The sequence below is a fragment of the Podarcis gaigeae genome, assembly GCF_964106915.1.
Source record: "Podarcis gaigeae genome assembly, chromosome: 17".
In the NCBI taxonomy this organism is placed as follows: domain Eukaryota; kingdom Metazoa; phylum Chordata; class Lepidosauria; order Squamata; family Lacertidae; genus Podarcis; species Podarcis gaigeae.
In genome coordinates, this window is record NC_139694.1 from 41,054,234 (window position 1) to 41,076,882 (window position 22,649).

The window sequence follows — 22,649 nt, forward strand, 5'->3', positions numbered from 1 at the left end:
ATACAATATTGTAATTGCCAGTGAAGTTAAACCAGCTTCTTCACTTAGCAAATTGAAGCTGGTAAGGTTGGAGAAAGGTCTGCAATTTCCACCTTCTGCCCGCCATGCCTATTAAGAGTGACTAGTGGGGTGCCACAGGGTTCTGTCTTGGGCCCGGTCTTATTCAACATCTTTATCAACGACTTGGATGATGGACTCAAGGGCATCCTGATCAAATTTGCAGATGACACCAAACTGGGAGGGGTGGCTAACACCCCAGAGGACAGGATCACACTTCAAAACGACCTTGACAGATTAGAGAACTGGGCCAAAACAAACAAGATGAATTTTAACAGGGAGAAATGTAAAGTATTGCACTTGGGCAAAAAAAATGAGAGGCACAAATGGGTGACACCTGGCTTGAAAAGGATCTAGGAGTCTTGGTTGAGCACAAACTTGACATGAGCCAACAGTGTGACGCGGCAGCTAAAAAAGCCAATGCAATTCTGGGCTGCATCAATAGGAGTATAGCATCTAGATCAAGGAGAGTAATAGTGCCACTGTATTCTGCTCTGGTCAGACCTCACCTGGAGTACTGTGTCCAGTTCTGGGCACCACAGTTCAAGAAGGACACTGACAAACTGGAACGTGTCCAGAGGAGGGCAACCAAAATGGTCAAAGGCCTGGAAACGATGCCTTATGAGGAACGGCTAAGGGAGCTGGGCATGTTTAGCCTGGAGAAGAGGAGGTTAAGGGGTGATATAAAAGGATGTCACATAGAGGAGGGAGAAAGGTTGTTTTCTGCTGCTCCAGAGAAGCGGACACGGAGCAATGGATCCAAACTACAAGAAAGAAGATTCCACCTAAACATTAGGAAGAACTTCCTGACAGTAAGAGCTGTTTGACAGTGGAATTTGCTGCCAAGGAGTGTGGTGGAGTCTCCTTCTTTGGAGGTCTTTAAGCAGAGGCTTGACAACCATATGTCAGGAGTGCTCTGATGGTGTTTCCTGCTTGGCAGGGGGTTGGACTCGATGGCCCTTGTGGTCTCTTCCAACTCTAGGATTCTATGATTCTAAGTAATTGGCTGACATATAGAGAGCTGTTAACCAAAGTAGAACACCAAGTGAAACTAAAAGACTATGAGGCGATAAGGGATTTATTAATGGATTGGTTAGAGTTTCACGAACTAAATTATATTTTTAAAAGACAATAAGAAAGGTTTTAATTGTGAGATAGCAAGATTTCAAAAAGATCTATTAGAAAATAATCCCAACATATTGTCGAAAATGTACAGTTTGCTCTTAGAATGGCATACAAAAGATGAACAGGTCAAGTCAGTTCACTGGGCAAAGGATTTGGGACATAATGTTTAGATGGCATATTGGAAAAGGTTGTGGAAAACAAACTTGAAATTTACGGCATGTTTGAAATAAAATTATATGAAAACGATGTACCGGTGGTATTTGACTCCTAGTAAGTTAGTAAGTTAGCAAAAATGCATAGGACAAGTACAAATACCTGCTGGCAATGTAAAGAAAAAGAAGGTACTTTTATCATATGTGGTGGACTTGTAAGGTAATAAAAGCCTTCTGGGAGATGATATATAATGAAATAAAAAAAAAATGTTTAAAATACTTTTGTTAAAAAAAAGAAGCTTTCTTATTAGGAATTATAGGTACTGACATCCCAAAGGAGCAGAAAATCCTTTTTATGTATGCAACAACAGCCGCTCGGATGTTACTATCCCAGAGATGGAAAGAAGACAAAGTCCTTACCAGAGAAGAATGGCAAGCTAAGCTGATGCCGAAATGGCAAAGCTGACTGGAAAACCCAGGAACCAAGAGAACAATTTTTTTAAAAAGAATGGGAAAATTTTATAAGTTATCTAGGAGACCACTGTAAGCAGATGGAAACATTCACAGGATTTTAATTCCACTTGTAATGTAATAAATACTTTGGATAATATGGATTGATATAAAATTTAGAGTATGGAAGAAGTTGTAAATGTTGAAAATAGAGGGAGTGGGGAGAAGTCGCAAGATTCAGAGTAATTTCAATATATGGATATGTATTTGGATTGTTATAATTTCATATTTGTAAAATCAAATAGAAATGATTTCAAAAATATAAAAATTAAAATTATGTAACCCCAAATGCTAAAGTATTTTCTGATTGTTTTGGCTTATAAAGTACCGTAATTCAGATCCACTCATCTTGCAGAATTACTCTCAGTTTACAAGTTAACTGAACTTAAGAAGGAAAATATATGCAGTGTATGTTATTTGCTGCAGTATCGTGTTCCATGGTCCTTTTGCTGTCAACTCTTGAACATGCCTCCACACGAGGATCCCTTTGTCACATGGGTCAGCACTAATGTATGGCTACAAAAATTGTTTTACTCCAGCACAAAAAGTTATCGAAAGCTGCGCATGGTGAAGGGAGGAGGGGGAGCAAAACACCACCCTAGGACTGCGTGCCGTTCCTTTGACTCCTTCGGAGCTGCGCCCTCCTAAGTCCCCTGGGGACTTTCAAGCAATTAACCCTGAAGACACAGGCTTCAGGATGGTGAGCGCCAAAGAGGCCGTTTGTCCTAGGCAAAAGGTTGATAAAGCTACTTTGCAGGGTGCTCTCAAGAAAACTGGGACAAGCCCAATGGCACCTGCATGTGGAGAGCCAGCGATTGGAGAAAGCCCGGCTCAAATGGTTCTCACATGGCTTGACCATATCAGTCAGTCATGGCTTACTTGATCTCCTCACTGTTTGCATATGGTGTACTCAAAGTGTAACCATATTTCACTTAGTTTATATGAAACAATATTTGCATTTTACTGATTGTTTACTCATGGCTTACCTGCGGTTTGCATGTTGGATGGCTAAAGCTAAACCACAGGTTACTGATGAAATTACGTTACAGGTTCATCGTTTACAAATACTTACACATGATGTATTAGAGGGTTACACAATGTCTTGCCATAGTTCACTCTTCCCTTGCCTGCACGTTGCCAATGGTTTATCCATCCATCTGCCCCTTGGATACACTGGGCTCAGCCACAATGTATTCTCGTTCCCACCTGTTTTGCTATCGTGTAACTCATGGCTTATGATGGTGTACTCACAGTTTGCGCTAAAGCACACCTTACTTTATACACAAATCACACATGATTTGTTCATAGTTAACACTCATGGTTTGTACCTGATTGAGTTGCAGATTGCTGTTTACACAAAGTGCCTAATTTATTAAATAAATCTGTAAACCACCCCTTGTAAAGCACTTAAGATTTCTCCCAATGGGAGGCAACATGGAAGTGCAAAAAAGTATAATCATTATTACTATTAAATGCTACACAAAGGGATGATTAAAATTAACCACATATTTCTTTTAAAGCACAGAAAATCTGCCACTTAAAATGCTCTTCGGCCACCTCTTGTCTCTATCATCCAATCTCTACTCCCTCTTGGCTTCCTCTGGCTTCATAACTTGTGGTAGCTAGAGTGCATTTAGCATCATCGGCCAAAAAGAGCCAAAGGAATGAAGCCTATGCATCTTAATTACTTCTAAAGTTACAACTGGGTGTAAGCGAATCAGGGCCAAACTGGACACCAATGCAGCAGGTGTGTGTTTTCAAACTGCAAGAGGAGGCAGATGGGTGGGGGCGATAACCTCTTACCCCACCCTTACCATAGTTTTCTCGCAGCTAAACTCACTTTCCATATGGGATCCCTGCTGGTGGAAAAACCATGCAGAACAAACTGTGGGGTGGTAAGCTGTGAGTCAGGGAGGGTTTCATGTGCCTCATGCAGAAGACCTTCTCCCTTTGTCAGCTCCTCCCCAGCCCCAATTTCAAAGTGGCATGGGGTCATTTCCATGTTTAAATACATGGGCCTGTAGTCAACTAACCTGTCACCATAGCAAAAGCCAGTGCAAGGGCTCCCGCTAGTGCAAAGGGGCCTTCTCCCTCCCCCCCCACACCCAGCCTTCCCCAAATGTGCTCTGGAGAACCCCCAGAACACCCCCCAGGGGGAGGGGAGGAGTAGCTATTCCATCTGGCAAGCAGAAATGCTGGCACTGACAGAACTATCAGAAGAGTGTGACACAGAATTCTTCGCCATGGATTTCATGCCATTGCTCTAGTTTGGCCCTCAGATATCAGAGAGAGAGAGAGAGAGAGAGATTTCAATGAGGTCACTCTTCATCCCCACATCCTGTGTGACCCAGGTGCACAGCTTGGCAAAGTCAGCTATCCTCTCCATTCACTCAACCCTTCCCACAAGGAGGGAGGCCTTGTCGCGGAGGAGCTGCTGAGCATCTGCATCCAGGGCTCTGGACAGCCCCCCAGGGCTCCCCTAAATCAATGCTCAATGTTTCCCTGTTGCTGAAGTTGGGGGAATCTCAGTAGTGGTAGACATGTTGTCTCACAGAGCAGCCTATCTATCGTTGCTGAACTTCTAACTGAGGGAACGTTCTGGGAACAATCTGAAAACCATGGCCCTGAAAACATGTCCCATAGTCTTCTGTCCACTTAAAAACCAACGACAACTGGAGAGCCAAGCGCTTCTCTTTCCCACTTGCTTTAAAATAAATCTTGATCTCCCACCCCCACCTTAAAAAATAGATATAAAAATGGACGGATAAAAAGATAAATATAGCTTTAAACCATCTACTATTCTCTCAGTATGACTTTTTTGATAATAGATAAAACTTTGATATATACTCTGTGAAAAAATAGAAGGCGCCAGGAGTTCTGATTAGGAATCATATGATATTTCTGAAACAGCATCTTTTCTGCTTCATTAACAAATAGTTCTGAGGAATCCCCACAAAAACCTCAAAGCAGAAGGGATGGAGTTTTCACGATCTGAGGACCCAAGTTAAAAACTCACCTTATGAAAAGACACAGCCCTTTTGTAAAGAGTCACAAATTCCCTTTTGATGTAACTGGAAGGAAGTGGGAAGCTGCAGAAAGAGGCTAAACTTCCTTTTCACTGTTTCCATAGAAAGCCTCCCCCTCCCCTGCCCCCTTGTTTGGGTTGCAGGAAATGACCAGGATACAGGATACCCTCTGACGTGGGAATTTGTCACTGCGGCTTCCAGGGTGACTTGAGAGCTGGAAGTAAGTGAGGAGGTATTTGAGGACTTTCTCTTTAGTGACCAGTCAACAAGTTAAACTTCCCCAGAAGATGGTCAACATCTGATATTTCTCCACTGAAGAAAAAAATGAAGCCATTAAGACCGACTCCCAAGTTGAAAGGATTAAGACTTCTCGCTCGGTCATTTCTGTGGTGACCTTTGTCGTCAGCAAATAAATTAAGGAAACCATTCTGTAAAGTCGGTGGGACTTCCATTCTCTGGTCTCCACATTGACGAACTGGTGACCTTTGACCTTTAGGTGCATCAGTACTGAGGTGCATGTAGAATAAAACAAAAACAGCGCTTCCTCAGCTGCAGTTGTGATGTCAAATGGAATGTCTAACATATCCAAAAGAAACACCAGAAACATCTCCCACCTCACTGAGCCAAAGGACTCATGGACAACATTATTTAGCCAGAATTATCATGGCTGACACTGCTACCTTTTCTGGCAAAACTGAACATGACTAGCAGTGCCTCCTCCTCCGGTGCTGACCAGCAAACACATCCAATGCATTTTCCTTTGCCATGCCAAGCCAATTAAAGAACACTCTGTGCCAAAACCATCTTTCGTGAAGTCTGAAGAAACATGACCAACTGTGCTTCCTCTTCTCCTTTCATGTGGTTAACCTTGACATCCTTACTTGCATCCAGCCACAAACATGGCTGAAACTCTTTTGGCCCCAAAATAGCTTGCACACCAACACCTTGATCATCCATAGTTGAAATCAACACACAATCAACACAAATATGGTTGGTGCTGCTTCTGCCCCCCCTGCATACAACCAAAACAAACATTGCTGGCAGGGTCTATACCTTTCTACCTTTGAACCAAGGCTCTCCTGAACAAGGAGAGAGGGAGCTGATGAGATGAGATAGTTGATTTACCTTGTAGTATGTCAGGAGATAGGTCGCCTTCTTGAACTTGGACCATCACCTCAACTCATCTCCATTATGAGACTGAATAGCAAGAAAGAGAATACGAAGGACAGCCCAAGCTGCTATACTAAAGGTAGATAAGGGCAACCCCTTAACTGGGGCGGTGGGCGGCAAATAACTGAGGTTATAACCTCTTTGCCCCCAGAGAGGTATTTGAGGGTCACATGAAGCTTTTCAGAAGCATGTAGGTGCAGCACAACAACTTCTTGGTGTTAGGGAGACACCATTTAGTTTCAGAGGAACATCCTGGCCTGTTCGAGGCAATTGGATGAAATCTGTTTGCTACACCATTTCCATCCTTCAAGCAGCTCATTAGTCCTTGGCTCACCAAAGGGATCCTCCGGCCAGTGAAGAGACACACAGTTGTCCATCCAGAGAAGTAATCCCAACTGCTTGGAAAGAAACTCAAACCAGCTCTTTGGCAGGAGTACAGGACACAGCGATGCTGAGCAGAAAAGCTATGGCTTCTGGGGTCCAGGAGAGAGGACTACAGGGGTGGAGAGTCCATCCACGCTGAGAGAGGGGATGTGAACTTGGGAGTTGGAATTGCTGGGAAACTGAAGAGAGAGGGGGAGGGAATTAAGATCTGCATACATTTAAAACTAAAGTCAAAGACAGCTTTTCCTGGGCTTTGAGGTGGACAGGACAATTTTGACCACAAAAGCAGAGAAGTGCAACTCTCCTCTGCTCCAAATCTCCCCACCACCATAAAAAAACCCCTACACACAGAGGGCTGCAGATGCCTGGAAATGGGGTAAAAATTCAATTCAGTTCACTTTTACAGGTGAATCTACCTAATTTGCACACAAAATGAAACACAACCATCCTTTGAAATTTACACCTCTCCAAATTTTGCAAGGCCATTCTGTAGACTTGTAATGTGTGCAACAACAGATACACTAGGGTAAAGTGTTATGAAAATGCGTATAATAGTGAAGATAACATACAAAAATGCTTTGTATTAGGGAACACTACTTTGCAAAAATATGCGCATTTAGCAAAATTTCCTACAAACAGCTGTATATTAGAAGAAATTCACACTGAAATGTTGATGAATTTTAATAAATTCTAATACAAAATCACAGACTGATGTGGAAATGTGGAAAAATGAGCAACCAAAATTGACAGTTTCACCCATCAATCCCTATTGAAGCTCCACCAGAAGAAAGTGGCTGCATGTGTATGCAGAGCTTACCTGGAGCAAAGAACTGGCGAGATGAGATATCCCCCCTGCCCCCCCCACCAGAAGCTTTCATTCTATGCACCACAGCAGAGACACATCAGGTTTCATGCACTGTCCCTCAGATGCCACATCCGTCTCCCCCATGTCCCTCAATTCCTGCCCAATGCTAGGGCATATTTCACATGCATCCCCCAAATTAAACATTCGGTTATTTTTGTTTGTGAAGCCATGTACCGTAGATACCAGGTTAGCCACAATTCACATCTATCCTGTAATTTCTTGAGAAACACTGCATTTTGATGCACTACCCCCCAAAGGAACTTCATAGAATCATAGAGTTGGAAGAGACCACAAGGGCCATCGAGTCCAACCCCCTGCCAAGCAGGAAACACCATCAGAGCACTCCTGACATATGGTTGTCAAGCCTCTGCTTAAAGACCTCCAAAGAAGGAGACTCCACCACACTCCTTGGCAGCAAATTCCACTGTCAAACAGCTCTTACTGTCAGGAAGTTCTTCCTAATGTTTAGGTGGAATCTTCTTTCTTGTAGTTTGGATCCATTGCTCCGTGTCCGCTTCTCTGGAGCAGCGGAAAACAACCTTTCTCCCTCCTCTATGTGACATCCTTTTATATATTTGAACATGGCTATCATATCACCCCTTAACCTCCTCTTCTCCAGGCTAAACATGCCCAGCTCCCTTAGCCGTTCCTCATAAGGCATCGTTTCCAGGCCTTTGACCATTTTGGTTGCCCTCCTCTGGACACGTTCCAGTTTGTCAGTGTCCTTCTTGAACTGTGATGCCCAGAACTGGACACAGTGCTCCAGGTGAGGTCTGACCAGAGCAGATTTGAAAATGTCTATAGTGTGGACAGTGGGCGACTTTGGAATGTATCCAACCATCCTGAAACATGCAACGGGGTGCAAATGTGTTTTGAAACAAAGCAGAAAACCTGCCCTTTCTGCCTTTTAAGTTGGCAATGTGTGCATAGCCTCAGACTTCCACTCCTTTTCAGAACCCGCCCAACCCTTCAGCAATTAAGCTGTATAAAAGCCTCAAAGAAAGGTCATCTCCACACATTGTGGGGCTCTTACAAACTTTTGCCTTTTTGTTTTCTCCCTTAAATTCTAAATGTGCACCACGGCACCCATATGAATGACTGCAACAGCATTTCACCCTAACCAAAATAAATGAACAAGTAGGCTATTTTTTAATGAAAGATGAAGGACAGGACCAAGGACAGCACATTATTTCTGCCCAGACCAATCACAAAAGCTTCTACCTACTGAATGAGGCACAATATTTATGGGGTGGGGATGAATCAAAGCAGAGCACAGCCAGTTGTAAATCCCCAGAGGTGGTATAAAGTTTCACCCTGTTCTTATGTCAATACCCATCAGTCAGGACTGGCTGGATGAGGAAGAGTGGTGGGAGCCGCCCACCCAAGAGCCCCCAGGGAGGGCACAGAAGACAATGACTTAGATCCCGGACACTGAAGGGCAGCCTGTGGAAGGGACAAGCTGGGAGGTGCCAGAAGCAAGGGGGCTGAGCGATGAAAGGGGGTCAGTCACAGTGGGAGCACAGACTCAGACAGAGGGGAGTCAGAGGCTGCCCTTGCCACGCAGCAATGGGACAATCCCAGTCCTGCTGCCTCTCCTCCCCCTCTGACACCCGGCTCCAGAAGAGTCCTGCACGTTGCTGAGGCCCTGAGCTCTGCTTAGGAGGGAACCAGAGTACGAGGCTAGAGAGGGAAGGGTGGGGTCAGTTTCAGCAATGTCTCAGCTCTGGAGTCAGGCGAACCAAAGGACTCTGCTGTGGCGTTATTTTCTGTTCATACAGAGCTAATGGCATTTCATGCCTTCCATGTGTGTGCCTGCCCTGTGGTTGATCTGACTCACTGACTGACAGCTCCTTGACACTAAGGGAACCTTGGGAAGAGGGAAGGAAAGAGGGACCTTCTTCCCCCCCAGAGTAGCAGCAATGGCGGCAGCAGAGCAGGTGGGATGTGGCACACTTTACAGGGAAACTGGTGGCCAGTTCAAGTTCCCCAGCAGCAGCAGCAGCAGGTGCTCTAGTCAAGGGAGGTGGAGTGGGTCAAATCTGCATGGCAAAGCTATCCCTCCGGAAAACCAATGATCTTCTGCAATGCTTGGGAACCACATATTGCACATTAGCACTCAGATGAGCCATTTGCACTTGCACAGGAGGATTCCAGATGTGCAAGAAAACACACAGCTTGTTATATTCCCTTTGTAACCAAGCACCGGACTCTCCAAACCAACCTGATTGTCTCTCTGGCTCTACCCATCATCTTCCACCCTCACCCCCCACCTCAGTCCTTCTGTAAGACCGAGGATCTTACATCCTACCTGGAAGGAGAGCTTGGCTGGGCTGCGGGGTGCGATGGGGCTGAGTGTGCTCCAGAAATGGATGGTGGGGGGCAAGGAACTTGGAGTGAGCAGCACTGGGGTCTGCAAAGAAAACCAGAACACGAAATGGTTGGTGGCAGAGAGAAAACAGCACTCCTTTAAGAATCCCAGTCCAGCTCCATTGGCCTGTTTTCTGTGTCTGGCTCTGAGAAGGCTGAGGGCAGGACTAATGGATTAGATTTTGGCACAGCCAAAGGTAAGAGGCAGGAGCGTCTGAAGGAGCTGTCTCCACCCCCATCGTTCTGCATTGCCGAGGGCCTTCTGGCGGTTCCCTCATTGCAAGAAGTGAGGTTACAGGGAACTAGGCAGAGGGCTTTCTTGGTGGTGGCGCCTGCCCTGTGGAACGCCCTCCCATCAGATGTCAAGGAAATAAGCAGCTATCCTATTTTTAAAAGAAATCTGAAGGGAAGTTTTTAATATTTAATGCTGTATTGTTTTTAGCACATGATTGGGAGCCGCCCAGAGTGGCCGGGGAAACTCAGCTAGATGGGTGGGGTATAAATAAATTCTTCTTATTCTTATTCTTATTCTTCTTATTCTTATTATTGCCATTTAAAGACAAGAGAGCACATTCTGTCTTCTCCTGCAGCACAGGGTTCTAGGTAGCTGAGGATAACGAGGCTAGTTGGCTATAGGAAGTGGGTGCAATTTTATGAGGCCATTCTTCTTCATATGTGTTGCTCTTTGGAGCTATTTGTACTTAACGTTACCAGTGGCAAAGGGCTCCTGACCTGCACCTTTGGCTGCCACTCAGAAGAGGCCATTTTGGCAGAGTTAGTTTGTGGTGTGAAGCGAAAAGGCAACCTCCTTTGCACCTGATGAGCCAACTGGCGCAGTTCACAACTTGAGGTTGGGACAGTGGGTGGTGGGTGAGAACACCCTTCCCCAATGCCATAAAACAAACTGCCAGCAAATCCCTTTGCTGCACGAAACAGTCTCTCTGGGTTGGTAACCAAAGTGCCACTTGATGGGCCAGATTTGGGCTCTGGAGCCCCACTTGCCAATTCCTGCCTTACTGAGCCATGTGCACATCTGTTGGTTGGTTGTTTGTTTGCACAAAGCAGAAGTCACATTTGCCATCCAGGCGGAATGTTAAGCATCCCATTCAAATCAGGCACATCCTCCCTGACAAAAACAATTTTGGAAAAGATACCCTAGTTCTACCACCCAGTTTTCTGGGAAGCGAATGAAGTCCGGTCCCAACGGGGCCAACTGAGAAACATGTTCTCACCAGTGCATGAGAAGAAATGACCGTGGTTGGGGTCAGCGTACTCCCTGCCCCTCCAGGTGCCAAGAGACTGTTCACAGTGGCATTCACTTTCTCCTGGGTTGGCAGTGAAGGTAGCTCCAGGACTTTGGGCTTCTTGCCCTTTTGGGGCTGTCCCTCAAGAGACACGGTTGCTGGTCTGGGGGACTGAGCTTCCTCTTTCAGCAGACCACCCCCCTCCTCTGGCAGCTCAGCCTCCAAGGACACCTTCTCCAAAGAGGCCTTCTCTGAAGGCAAGGTCTCCTCCTTGACTCCAGCCTCCATTAAGACCAGCAGAGCAGCTGCTTCCCCATCAAGGTCAAGGTTCTCTTCCACCTTCACCAGAACCTTCTCATCAAGGGGGGCAGGATCCAATGGGCTGGGCTCCACTATGACCTGGATGGACAGGAAAAATAAATAGAAGGAAGGGAAGAATCAGTCAGGTAGTCTCTCATGCAAGAGAGGGTTGGGGTCCCCCCCCATCAAGCAATATGTACATTTTATGAAATAAATTATGAATTTGCTACTGCCCTCCCCAGCTTCACTTAACCCCCAACCTTGCTTTCAGGAATCCTTCCTCAATCCTGCTCTGCTTTTCAGCTTTGCTCACCTGGGACCCATTCATTTACTCTGCTTTCCTTGTTGGTGTTCAACCAAATTCTTGCCCTAACAAAAGGATTAGCGGGATTCCCCGCCCCCCAGCCTCAACCTGTGCCATCCCCAAATCTGCTCCAGAGGGATTGGGAGAAACCCCAGAAGATATTTAGGGAGAGGGGAGAGCATTCTGCTACACAAGGAGAAACACTGGCCCTGATGGAATGTTCATCTTAAGTCTACGTTGACCACAACCCCTGGACTTCAGGCCTCACAGGAGATGTCTTGGGGAGGTCAGAGCTAAAGGTCTGACCAATCTCACATTCTCTTTCCTTCACAAAGGCCTGTTGGATACCAACAAGAAGGGCAGGAAAATGAAGGGAATCCCCAGCAATGCACCCAACATTCAAAAACAGATGGTCTCAGAAAAAGAAATCCTACCAGACATATATGGCTGTTACCAACTTTTTTTTCCTAATACTTCCTTTACTGTGCCTCATGCTCTGCTGGTATCCCTGCGGATGCCTGTTGGAGACCTCTTCTATTCCATCCATTTGCTGTTTCCTGAATGCATTGTGGCCCCCAGTCCATGCTGCTGAGTCACACCTGCTCACCTGATCCCTGGTTTCTGCTTTATGTTCTCCTGCTCTTGCTGACACAAACCTCCCCAGCTCCCACTCCCATCCCAGCAAGTCCTAAAAGTCAGGGGCAGAGGAAGGGGGTGGGGCGGTCCACCAAACAGTCCACCCACTGCCTCCCCCTCAGCTGTAGGGCGGCTGAGTGGGAGGGGGCAGGCAGACTCCTTGGAGGCAGGCAGCTGGTCCCACCCCTGGGCACAGGGCACACACGCCGCCCCAGGCGCCTAATTGGCTTACTCCGCTGCTGCCTTAAGTACAGCGTTTCACAAAAGAAATACTTCCACTTGCTGACAGGTTTTTTTGTTTTTTGTAATGCATTCCACTCACTGTACCTCAATGCACTTGGGCACTGTGAAAGGAAAGCCACAGAAATTGTGGGTGGTATGCTAATGAAGAGTAAATTATAACACACTGCTTAATGGGGCCTTCACTTTTCTGTGAACCATCCTGAGACCTCTGGGTATAGGGTGGTATATAAATTCAATAAATAATAATAATAATTGACTGCATATCAGTTCATCTTCATATCAGAAACTTCATGCACCTGCAAACTAAGCTCCGACCAGCATGATATATAAAAAGACACAAAGTCAAGGTGTTCCCATCCCAAGTGTGCACAGCACAAAATCTACTGCCAAGTGTGTGGGGTTCTGGAACCACAGCCTTTGCAAACAACAACAACAACCCACACGCAAATTTGTAGAGAATGGGGGGATTTATGCTTCAGATGGGATGGGGAAGCTTCCCGGGCTTGATGTGAAAAGCTTCACTTCTTTTATGTCAGGCTGCTGCTAAGAGGCAAGACTAGCAAATGGTGTTGGCACCTCTAATAATGTCTAGCAAGGATGAAAAAGAGACATGAGGATGGGCAGAACTTCCAGCAGGAAGGACATGGTGAATGGGTGCGTCTTCTGTGCACCTCCTCTTCTCAGGGCCAGCTATGTGAGCCACCACCGCTGCTGCTGCTGCTGCTGCTGCTACTGCCTGTTCAACATCCCTGTTTGAGTTCAAGAGCTTCTACCTCCAGTCCCAAATTGGGCCCGGGGGGAGAGAGCAAGGAGATGGACAGCTGTGACCATGGGAAGGAGGAGGTGCGTCCAATCAGGGCATCTTGCTGCAGGGCCACCAAGAGCCTTCTCCAGTCTTGTTCACTTATCGTCAGCCTGCTTCCAGTCAGTTGCTGTTTTCTGGTGGGATTCAATCACATACTGTACCGTCAAATAATTCTGCACAGTTATAATGGATTGGGAGGTCTTACACAATAAAGCTTGGCCTTTTTGCTATGAGGAAAGTGAATGGCGGAAAGGCACTGCAAAGTGTGGGATAATACGTGCTTTGACACGGCGTCACCTAACTTCTAGCAAATAAACCCAAAAGAATGCTCATTCTTTTGCCAACTACTCCTCCTGCAAACAAATCAGGAGGAAAACTCAAAGAACAGGCCTTATTTTGAAATATATAGAACCTCCAGCCATCTCTCCCTTTGGAACCAAAGTCCTGTCATTCCAGCAAAGTGGAATGCACTACCTGGAGTCTCTTGGGGCTCTGAAAAAGCAAAAGCTTCCACCACTTTTGTGACTTACCTGCAGGGGCTCCTGAGACTCCTCTGGCTCCTCAATCCTGATGTGCAGCTGAGGCGGATTGTCCACTGTGGCCAAGGAGGGGGGTGGTGGTTCAGGGGCAGCAGCAGGGGGTGGCACTGTGGGCAAGAGCTCTGTCTCCTGGCGGGAGACCCGTCCAGCGGGCGAAGGAGCCTGCAGCGACTGAATGGTGAAAGTGGAGTAGAGCCCAGAGCGCATATACTCATTCCGGCTGCTGCGTGGGGCACCCCCAGCTCCACGCAGGGCTTTGGGGGCCCCAAAAGACCCCTCGCCCCCTTTTGCTTCACTCTGCACCTGCTCAGGCCTTTTGGCTCCTCCCTCATCCTTTACTCCCTCCATGCTTGAAAGCTCCGGGTAAGAGACAAATTTGTAGACGAATTTCTGCCCACTGACTTTACGGATGATATTCTGGAAGGAACAGAAGGTGGCAAAATTAGCACAGCACAGGGTACAGTGATCAAACTACATCTGCCATGCATCTCACAGAGGCTCCGTCAATGGTATCTTCCAGAAAGGGAGTCTGGTGTGATCTGGACTTGCTAGGCTACAATTTCCATCAACCCTGAACTTTCCCAATGCTCATGGGAGCTGATGAGAGTTGGAGTCCAAGCGCATCTGGAAAACACAGCAGCGGCCACCCCTGACTTGGGGCATACCTGAATGCCAGGCTGGCACCTGAGCTGCCTCTGCTTGCTGCTGAAACCACACAGCCAAGACCAGGCATACTGTATGCTTTGTACATGAAAATTACGTGCCACAATAAAACTCAAATTCTGCACCAAGAAAAGATTAATACTCTGACCAGCATTAATTATGTCATTTGTAAATATTTTCTTGTATGGCATGATTTATTATTTTTGTGGAGAGAGACAAGCTCTGCCCCCTCCCTCACTGTTGTTGTTTTAAAAGTGAAGATAGATATTTGAAGAGAATTCACAGCAGGTTCTTCACCTCTGGCAACAGCATACCTTTGTAGATTTCTTCATTTTATTAAAGAGAAAAATGGATTTATTTTTTTTACATTGCAGAACGACTCCTGTGAGTGGAGCTGTGTAGATGATGTCCCGGCTGCTTTGCAGAAACAGAGTCACACACGCACAAACACCCACAACCCCCAGCCCTGGGTAGGTAAGAAATACAGTTATGGTCAACGGACAACCAGCAATCCACCTGATGAAAGCTAAGAGTCCCTAGATGTCCCTTTAAGGGAGTTACTCACAGAGATATGGTTTTGATATTGCTTGAAAGTAAAAGTCATCAGACTTGGTTACAGGTGGGTATAAAGAAACAGTAGTTCTGAGACACCCACAAAGAAATCCTGTGCAAGTTCACGTAAGAGCAAAGTCCCACTGTATTCCGTGGGGCTTAATCCAAGGGCAGAGATAGAAGCAGAGAAGCGGAAGACACCTTATGGGAGATCTCTCTGGAGATCTGATATCAGGTGGTGGATTAACTGGGTGCTCTTGGCCTCCACTAATGATTCATCTATACATTTGTAAACAAAAACAAATATTACACAAATGTCATAGGTTTCCAGTGCTGTCTCTTCCAAAGGTAAAATACCCTGTGTGGTGGTGTGCTGTCCCTGGAACTTCTTGCCACTTGGGGAAGTGGGGAGCATTTGTATGGACCATAGCCAGGATGCTTCCAGATCAGCCCTGCTGCTCTGCCTCTGTCTTCACCCTTACACAGCCAACACTCAGCCTTCCGAGATTTCACACACTCTCAAGCTTCTCATTGCACAAATAAGGGTTAGGCATGTGCTTTAAAGAGAGAGGGAGTGATGGGGTGGGGGGCAGGGGTTGAATGTGAGATTCTCATAATGCTGAACACTACTTTTGATGGCCCTGCCCACCAATCCTTCTCTTTTGATAAATATGCAAAGACTGCACACACACCTCGCCCCAAATACCCTTTTTAACTTTCCAGTGCATTCTCCTTCACAGGTAACTGATCCTGAAAAGGCTGATCTGAAGGGGAAAGCAAGGCAGGGATGGGGTTACTCTAGGAGTCCTTGGTCTTCTGCAAGGGAGATGCTGGGAAGCCAGACGGCAGACTCCCACCTTGTCATAGTAGTAGCGCAGGGCCCGACTCAGCTTGTCGTAGTTCATGTTGGTCTTGTTCTTCCGCAGCCCCCAGAGCCGTGCGACTTCCTCAGCATCAACTAACTTGAACTCTCCGTCGTTGGATGTCCATGCGATGAGATGTCCGTTGCTCTGCTGCTCCAGCAGCTGCAGGAGGAATTGCCACAGGGTGACGGAGGGATCCATGACTAGAGGGGACAAAGGGAGACAGAGAGGCAGCCAGGTCAAGGGTGCTGTTTATGATGTGTTCCTGTTCCCTTGGGGGTCGGGGCAGTTTATACCGTCAGGAGAATCAAGCAGTGCAGCTTTTCCTGAATGACAGGTTAGGAAAGCACCTATCTAAATGCTCCTGGGTCCAGGAGGGAGCAATTCCCTTCACAGAAAAGCAGCATATCAGGGGAAAGGTCAGGCTAAATGCTGCTTTACATGCTAGAATTCTGTATGCAAGGAGGTGCCTCCCTTTCCTCCTTGGGGAGCAATGATGCCATTCCCTCATTCGGATCCTGAAGTGATCCAGCCCCAAAAAGTCCCTTTATGTGTTGCTTGATGTTGCCTCAGCTTTACTGCGCTGAGGAGCAGGCAGCTGTGTGGGCCTGATTCTACACACATTCCTGTCACTTGCCTGGGCCACTCAGAGTTACACTCCACCTTTGCAGATCACCTGTTGATCTACAGTCTTCCAGGGGACCATTTAATGACAATTCAACCCACTGTACAAGCACAGCACAAAACACAACAGATGCAGCAAGAAAGCAGGTGCAGTGGTACCTTTTCCATCATTTTGTTGACTGTATCCTTTTGGGACCAGCAAATTAGGGAGGCTGCAAGAAACTCACTACACAGCAGTCAAGTTACCACTAGTGACAGTTGGAAACACCGGCTGCCAAGTTGTGCATGTGCTTCTTCCTTACAGGGTTACGTTTATGTCACAAGTTCTATGGTGGCAATTGATTATATGTCTCAGGCTATTTGCTTGCCACTGGAAGATGTGCAGTGATCATTTGTCCATAACTGTTCCTAATAATATTCTACATGCACTTGTAGAAGACGCAAAGATAACAGTTGAAAACATAACCACTGACTGCTCTGCCTTATCCAGGCACAAAACAATTTGCAAAAATCATTTGCCACCAATCAGTGCTTTTTTTCTTAAAAAAAATGTTTAGGGGTTTTCTCATTTTCCTACTCATATTGAAATATTGCCCCTCAATGAGGCCAAACTTAGATTCACAAAATGTTTAGGGGTATGCGTAACCCCACGTTCCCCCAGAAAAAAAGCACTGCTGCCAACTGAGTATGCAGTAAAAACTTATCCGTTCTTGCTCGAAATTTAGTTCCAGCCCACTTCTTGAGAATAATGATTACACCTTGTTCTGGGATAAACCTGTTATATGAAAACAATAGATTGCAACAGAGCAGACATCATTCTGGTATACAATGCACAGGAACACAGAAAGCTGCCTGTGACCAAAGCAGATCATCAGTATTGTTGACGCTGACTAAAAGCAGCTCTTCCGAGTCCATGATCCCACCTGGAGATGCCAGGGACTTAACCTTGGATGTTTTGCAAAGCATCTGTTCTACCTCTCAGCTCCAGCCCTTGCACCCCAACTGCTAAAACAGCTACTATAATAGATCTTTAAATACTTCTCTCTTTCACACACATGCACAGACACAAAACAAGAGCATTTACAAACTAGCCTTGGAAATAAAGTGTGCCAGTAAATTCACTGCAACTTGTACATGTCCCCTCTTGATATCAGCCGCAGGAGTTGTTCAAACTGCCCTGAAGCAAAACGTGATGCATGTGTGCCAGCAGACCTATGAAATACAATACAGGAGGTTGTCATTCTCCAAGCTTCTCATATATAGGTAAAGGTAAAGGTACCCCTGCCCATACGGGCCAGTCTTGACAGACTCTGGGGTTGTGCGCCCATCTCACTCAAGAGGCCAGGGGCCAGCGCTGTCCGGAGACACTTCCGGGTCACGTGGCCAGCGTGACATCGCTGCTCTGGCGAGCCAGAGCCGCACACGGAAACGCCGTTTACCTTCCCGCTGGTAAGCGGTCCCTATTTATCTACTTGCACCCGGAGGTGCTTTCGAACTGCTAGGTTGGCAGGCGCTGGGACCGAGCAGCGGGAGCGCACCCCGCCACAGGGATTCGAACCGCCGACCTTTTGATCGGCAAGTCCTAGGCGCTGAGGCTTTAACCCACAGCGCCACCTGCATCCCATTTCTCATATATACATAAGTCTAAAACCAGGATTTTCTTAAATAACAATAGACAGTTCTTATACAAAGAGGCTGAGGAAATCAGATTTCTACCTGAGTAAGCAGCACAACATCCCAGAAGAGACAGGATGGATGAATGGGGCCCCAATGTACACCATGCTTTACAGTGGAACATAAACAAAAAGGGCAGGTCTCTGCACTGAGCAGCTTCCAATTGACACCAGGAAAGGAAGGAGAGCTGACAAGGAAGAATGCAATGGCACCTACTAAGGCTGAGTTTCTGTAGGGGGTGAGAACTGAGAGCCTATGGCAAGTGCTTCACAGAAAGGTGTGTTTTAAAGGTAAATTTGAAAGAAGAAATAGGAATGACAAAGTAGTAGTAATAGTAATCAGTGCTTTTTTCTAAAAAAAAAATTATATGTTTAGGGGTACTCTCATTTTGACTCAAGAAGATCACCATTTTATAGTTCAAATCAGGAAAAATAAACACAGTAAATGGACAAAAGTACAAAGATTCATGAAATGTTTAGGGGTATGCATGCCCCTGCGTCCCCACTGAAAAAAGCACTGATATTTGTTTGTTTGTTTGTTTGTTTGTTTGTACCCTGTCCATCTTACTGGGTAGCCCCAGTCACTCTGGGCGGCATCCAGCATATATAAAAACATTAAAACATCAAACATTAAAAGCTCCCCTTCAAGTGTTTTCTAAAGGTTGTGTATCTCCTTGACATCTGACGGGAGGGCGTTCCACAGGGTGGGCGCCACTGCTGAGAAGGTCCCCTGTAACTTTGCTTCTTGCAGTGAGGGAACCACCAGAAGACCCTCAGAGGAGAACCTCAGTGTCCCAGCTGAGGGATGGGGGTGGAGACGCTCCTTCAGGTCTACAGGGGCAACACTGTTCAGGGCTTTAAAGGTCAGCACCAACACTTTGAATTGTGCTTGGAAATATACTGGGGGCCAGTGGAGATCCTTTAGGAATGGTGCTATATGGTCCCAGCAGCTGCTCCCAGTCACCAGTCTAGCTGCTGCATTCTGAATTAGTTGTAGTGAATGTCTTACTTCAGGCATTACCGTTGTCATATATGGGCCGTGGGTGGCGCTGTGGTCTAAACTCTAAACCACAACGCCACCCACAAGTTTGGTGGTTCGAATCCCCGCAAATGAGTGAGTTCCCGTTGCTCTGTCCCAGCTCCTGCCAACCTAGCAGTTCGAAAGCACGCCAGTGCAAGTAGATAAATAGGTACTGGTGCGGCGGGAAAGTAAATGGTGTTTCCATGCACTGCTCTGGTTCACCAGAAGCGGCTTAGTCATGCTGGCCACATGACCTGGAAAGCTGTCTGTGGACAAAAGCCGGCTCTCTCGGTGCTGCACCCCATAGTCAAGTCTGACTAGATTTAACTGTCCAGGGGTCCTTTACCTTTTACATGTGCATGCATGAGGAGCCGTGGGCAGAGGGGCTCTAGGAGGCTGTGCAAGTGACATTTGCAGGCTGTGCCAGAGCCCAGTATAACAAGAGACAGGTGGATCTGTTGCAAGTGCAAGGGAAGGACATTCTCCTTCATGGCTGGGATTGATACATGCCCAGGACACGCACTAGAGGCAGGATCCATGCACGGGAGGGAGAAGCTGGAATAACAACTTCCTTTGGCAGAATACAGAGTGCACAACCACCAGACAGTAATCAGAAAATGGAAGGGACTATTCACTTGTGTCCCCTAGACTTTAATCTCCAGCTGTCCCTGCCTCATATCCTGTTGGTGGCCCTCAAAGAGTGATTAATTTCTAAAATGGAAGCAAATGGTGGTGAGGTATTATTATTTTTTGGTCACATCCCACTACTAGATATGTGAGGAGCAGTTGTGGTTATTCAGTGTTAAATGAAAGGTAACTCTGCACATGCTCAGAATCACACACTCTGGACAGCAGTCTTGCTGTGGCCTGGCTAAGTCCAAGCCTGAATCCTGGGATGGGCCTCCTTCTTCTCTTAGCTCCCCTTTGCATCCCCATCAGCTCCAGACTCACCCCCCCCCCCTTCAGCTGACAACCCCCGAATTGCCACAGGGAAGGGTCCTCTGTTAGCCTCTGGTTTACCTTTCCTCCTGAGAGACACCCCCCCCCCCCATCTGACTCTGGGGAAAGAAGGGCCTGCACCGGATCAGGACGAGGAGCTGCAGGGATGGACAGGCAAGGAAGGCTGATTTGGCTCCTCTCCTGCTGCTCCACCCCCACCCCCCCAATCTTTGGATTTGGCCTAAATAAAGGATTTTCTGGTGCTGGATTTAATACAAAACCCCATCAAAGACTCCGTAATCCGGCAGTTAAGGCGAGTGCGGAGGCGGCAGGGGGCGGAGAGATGGGGGCGGCCAGGTGGTGATCTCGAGGGCAGGTAGAGGCTGGGAAGAGTCTCTCGGCATTGGCAGCGCAGGAGACCCGAAGAGCGAAGCGGGCAGCAGATCCGGGAGCCCGAGCGCGCTCCCCGCCAGAAGGGGCTGCAACTCCGTCCGCGGCTGCTGCCCGGGACACCCACCTGCCAATGGGGCGAAGGCGGCCTGGCGGGGCCAAAGGGCTCTGCCCCCAGGCGGAAAGGAGGCAGCGTCGTCCGGGCGGGGTCGCCCTCCATCCCCAGCTACTCACCCGTCAGCAAGGCGGCAGCCGCCGCGCCCGACCCGGGAGGCTCCATGGGCTGCGCGGCGCCTCTCCCCGCCACCCGCGTCCCGGGCGAGGCTGCCGGCGGGCTCCAAGTTGCTTCTGGCCCCCGGGGGGCTGGGGGGAGGCGGCGGCCCCGCTCTTCTTCTTCTTCTTCTTCTTCCTGCCTCCGACCGAGCCGCGCAGGCCGGGTCCCTCGTCGGGGAGGCAGCGTTGACGGCGCCGTCACATGCAAAGCACGGAGGCGGAGCTGGCGCCCGGACGCCTGGGTCCTTTCCCGGCGGCGCGGGGCGGGGGAGGGGAGAGAGGTTCCGGCCGGACTCCTGGGCCCTCCTCTGGCGGGAGCCCGGACGTGCCAGATCTCCCGGGTCCGCTCGGTACTAACTGGGGAGGGGGAGGAGTTAAGCGAGGGCGCCGGGACTCCTGGGTCCTCTCCCAGTTCAGCAGGGAAGGATCTGGACCCGGGGAGGGACTGGTGGTCGAGCGCCAGGACTCCTGGGTCCTCTTCTGCCAGCCGAGAGGGATCCGGGCCAACTGCTCCTGGGTCTGTGCGCCAGGACCGGGGAGGAGAGAGAGGCGCGCGCGGGGCGCCGGGCCCAGCAGCCGGGTCTGAGCAGGGCGCGGGGGCGGGCGGGGGCTTGTCCTGCCAGTGCGGGGCCGCCCCTTGGCCTCCTCCTGCCCCCACGTTGCGAGGGGGCTGCCTGGCACAACTGCCAGCCCACCACCTGCTCGCCCCCTCGCCATCCTTGCGCGCCCCCGCGGTTGCCGCGGCAACGGAGGGAGGGGGTGCAGGCGGAGGCGCGCGCGGGGAGCGGGGCGTCGAGAGGAAGTGAAGGAGGTTGCTGCCATGGGAACTTCTCCGCCTCCGCCGGGGGCTCCGCCGCCCAAGGCCGCCCAGGGCCTCGATCGCTATGGAAACCAGGCTGAGATGGCAGGTGCATCCTGGCCAGTCTCCGGTGGTGCTGGCAAGCTGCTCCGTCCAAGGATCAGCCGCCTACCTGGCAGGATTGTTGTCAGGATAACCAAGCTCATGTGTGTCAAGTGCTCAGATTTAGGGCTTAGGCTGCAATCGTATCTACACCCGAGTGGAAGTCTTTACTTCTGAACAGACATGCACAATCGATCTGTTTCCTATGAAATATATCAAAGACAGAGAGATGAGTGGCCCACAGCAATTGCAAAGGATATTTCTTTAACCACTGAAAAGCTAGAGTCCACACACATCAGGGTTTAGGACAGAGGTTGTCAGCATGTTGTTGGTGTAGGACAGGTTTTAATGGGTAGGACAGGATATGAAGGTAAAAAGACCCATTAGCTCCAGTCGCAGAGGACTCTGGGGTTGCGGCACTCATCTCGCTTTGCTGGCTGAGGGAGCCGGAGTTTTTCCAGGTCATGTGGCCAGCATGAGTAAGCCGCTTCTGGCGAACCAGAGCAGTGCACAGAAACACCGTTTACCTTCCCGCCGGAACGGTGCCTATTTACCTACTTGCACTTCATGCTTTCAAACTGCTAGGTTGGGAAGAGCATGGACCAAGCAACGGACACTCACCCCATCACGGGGATGAACAAAGTTTCAAAATCCAATCCTAGGCAGTCAAATTTAAAGCATAGGAATTAGGCTGTAAAACCTCATTTAGAGGGAATCCAGCTATGAAGTAAGCTGGCTCCCTTTTTTACCCCACTTAATAATCACACAACAACCTGGGAAGTAAGCTTAGAAATATTATTTACTTGCTTCTTACCATGTTTTAGTTTATGGCAATGGTGGCAAGTTTTGGTATCCATCCCAACTTCAACCCCTCCCCAATGATTAGGTTCTAAATTATAGCAGTCTTATTATGCACCATGCTGGCATTAAATGTGTATGCAAAACCTTTTATTAACTACTCTTCAGCCATTGCTTTCAGAGTGGCTTACCAAACAAAACCATAAAAATGCAGTAAGGAAGGAA

General features: G+C 48.1%; 2 protein-coding genes and 1 long non-coding RNA gene across 3 annotated transcripts in view; 2 read left to right on the plus strand and 1 right to left on the minus strand.

Moving 5' to 3' along the window:
• LOC310834972 (uncharacterized protein) overlaps positions 1-22,649 on the plus strand; it is a 202,108-nt gene that overhangs the window by 168,238 nt on the left and 11,221 nt on the right. The window lies entirely within an intron of this gene.
• Positions 1-22,649, plus strand: part of LOC310835355 — a 300,425-nt gene that overhangs the window by 153,793 nt on the left and 123,983 nt on the right. The window contains exon 2 of the long non-coding RNA XR_014559592.1: positions 7,547-7,758. This is a non-coding gene — a long non-coding RNA (uncharacterized lncRNA). The remainder of the gene's footprint in view (positions 1-7,546; positions 7,759-22,649) is intronic.
• On the minus strand, positions 2,797-21,319 carry ELK1 (ETS transcription factor ELK1). Its single transcript, XM_083719379.1, has 6 exons — positions 20,687-21,319; positions 15,800-16,008; positions 13,719-14,144; positions 10,889-11,299; positions 9,598-9,699; positions 2,797-6,603 (listed from the first exon to the last, which is right to left on the minus strand). The coding sequence occupies exons 1-6, from the start codon at positions 20,730-20,732 to the stop codon at positions 6,505-6,507; spliced, it is 1,293 nt and encodes a 430-aa protein (XP_083575505.1). The 5' UTR covers positions 20,733-21,319; the 3' UTR covers positions 2,797-6,504.

Coding starts and splice junctions, on each gene's coding strand:
- ELK1 (XM_083719379.1), bottom strand. CDS start 20,732: ATGGAGCCTCCCGGGTCGGGCGCGGCGGCTGCCGCCTTGCTGACGG. Junction 11,300..13,718: donor AGTCTCAGGAGCCCCTGCAG/GTAAGTCACAAA, acceptor CTGTCCATCCAG/GTCATAGTGGAGCCCAGCCC. Junction 6,604..9,597: donor CAGCCAAGCTCTCCTTCCAG/GTAGGATGTAAG, acceptor CTCTCTCTTCAG/TTTCCCAGCAATTCCAACTC.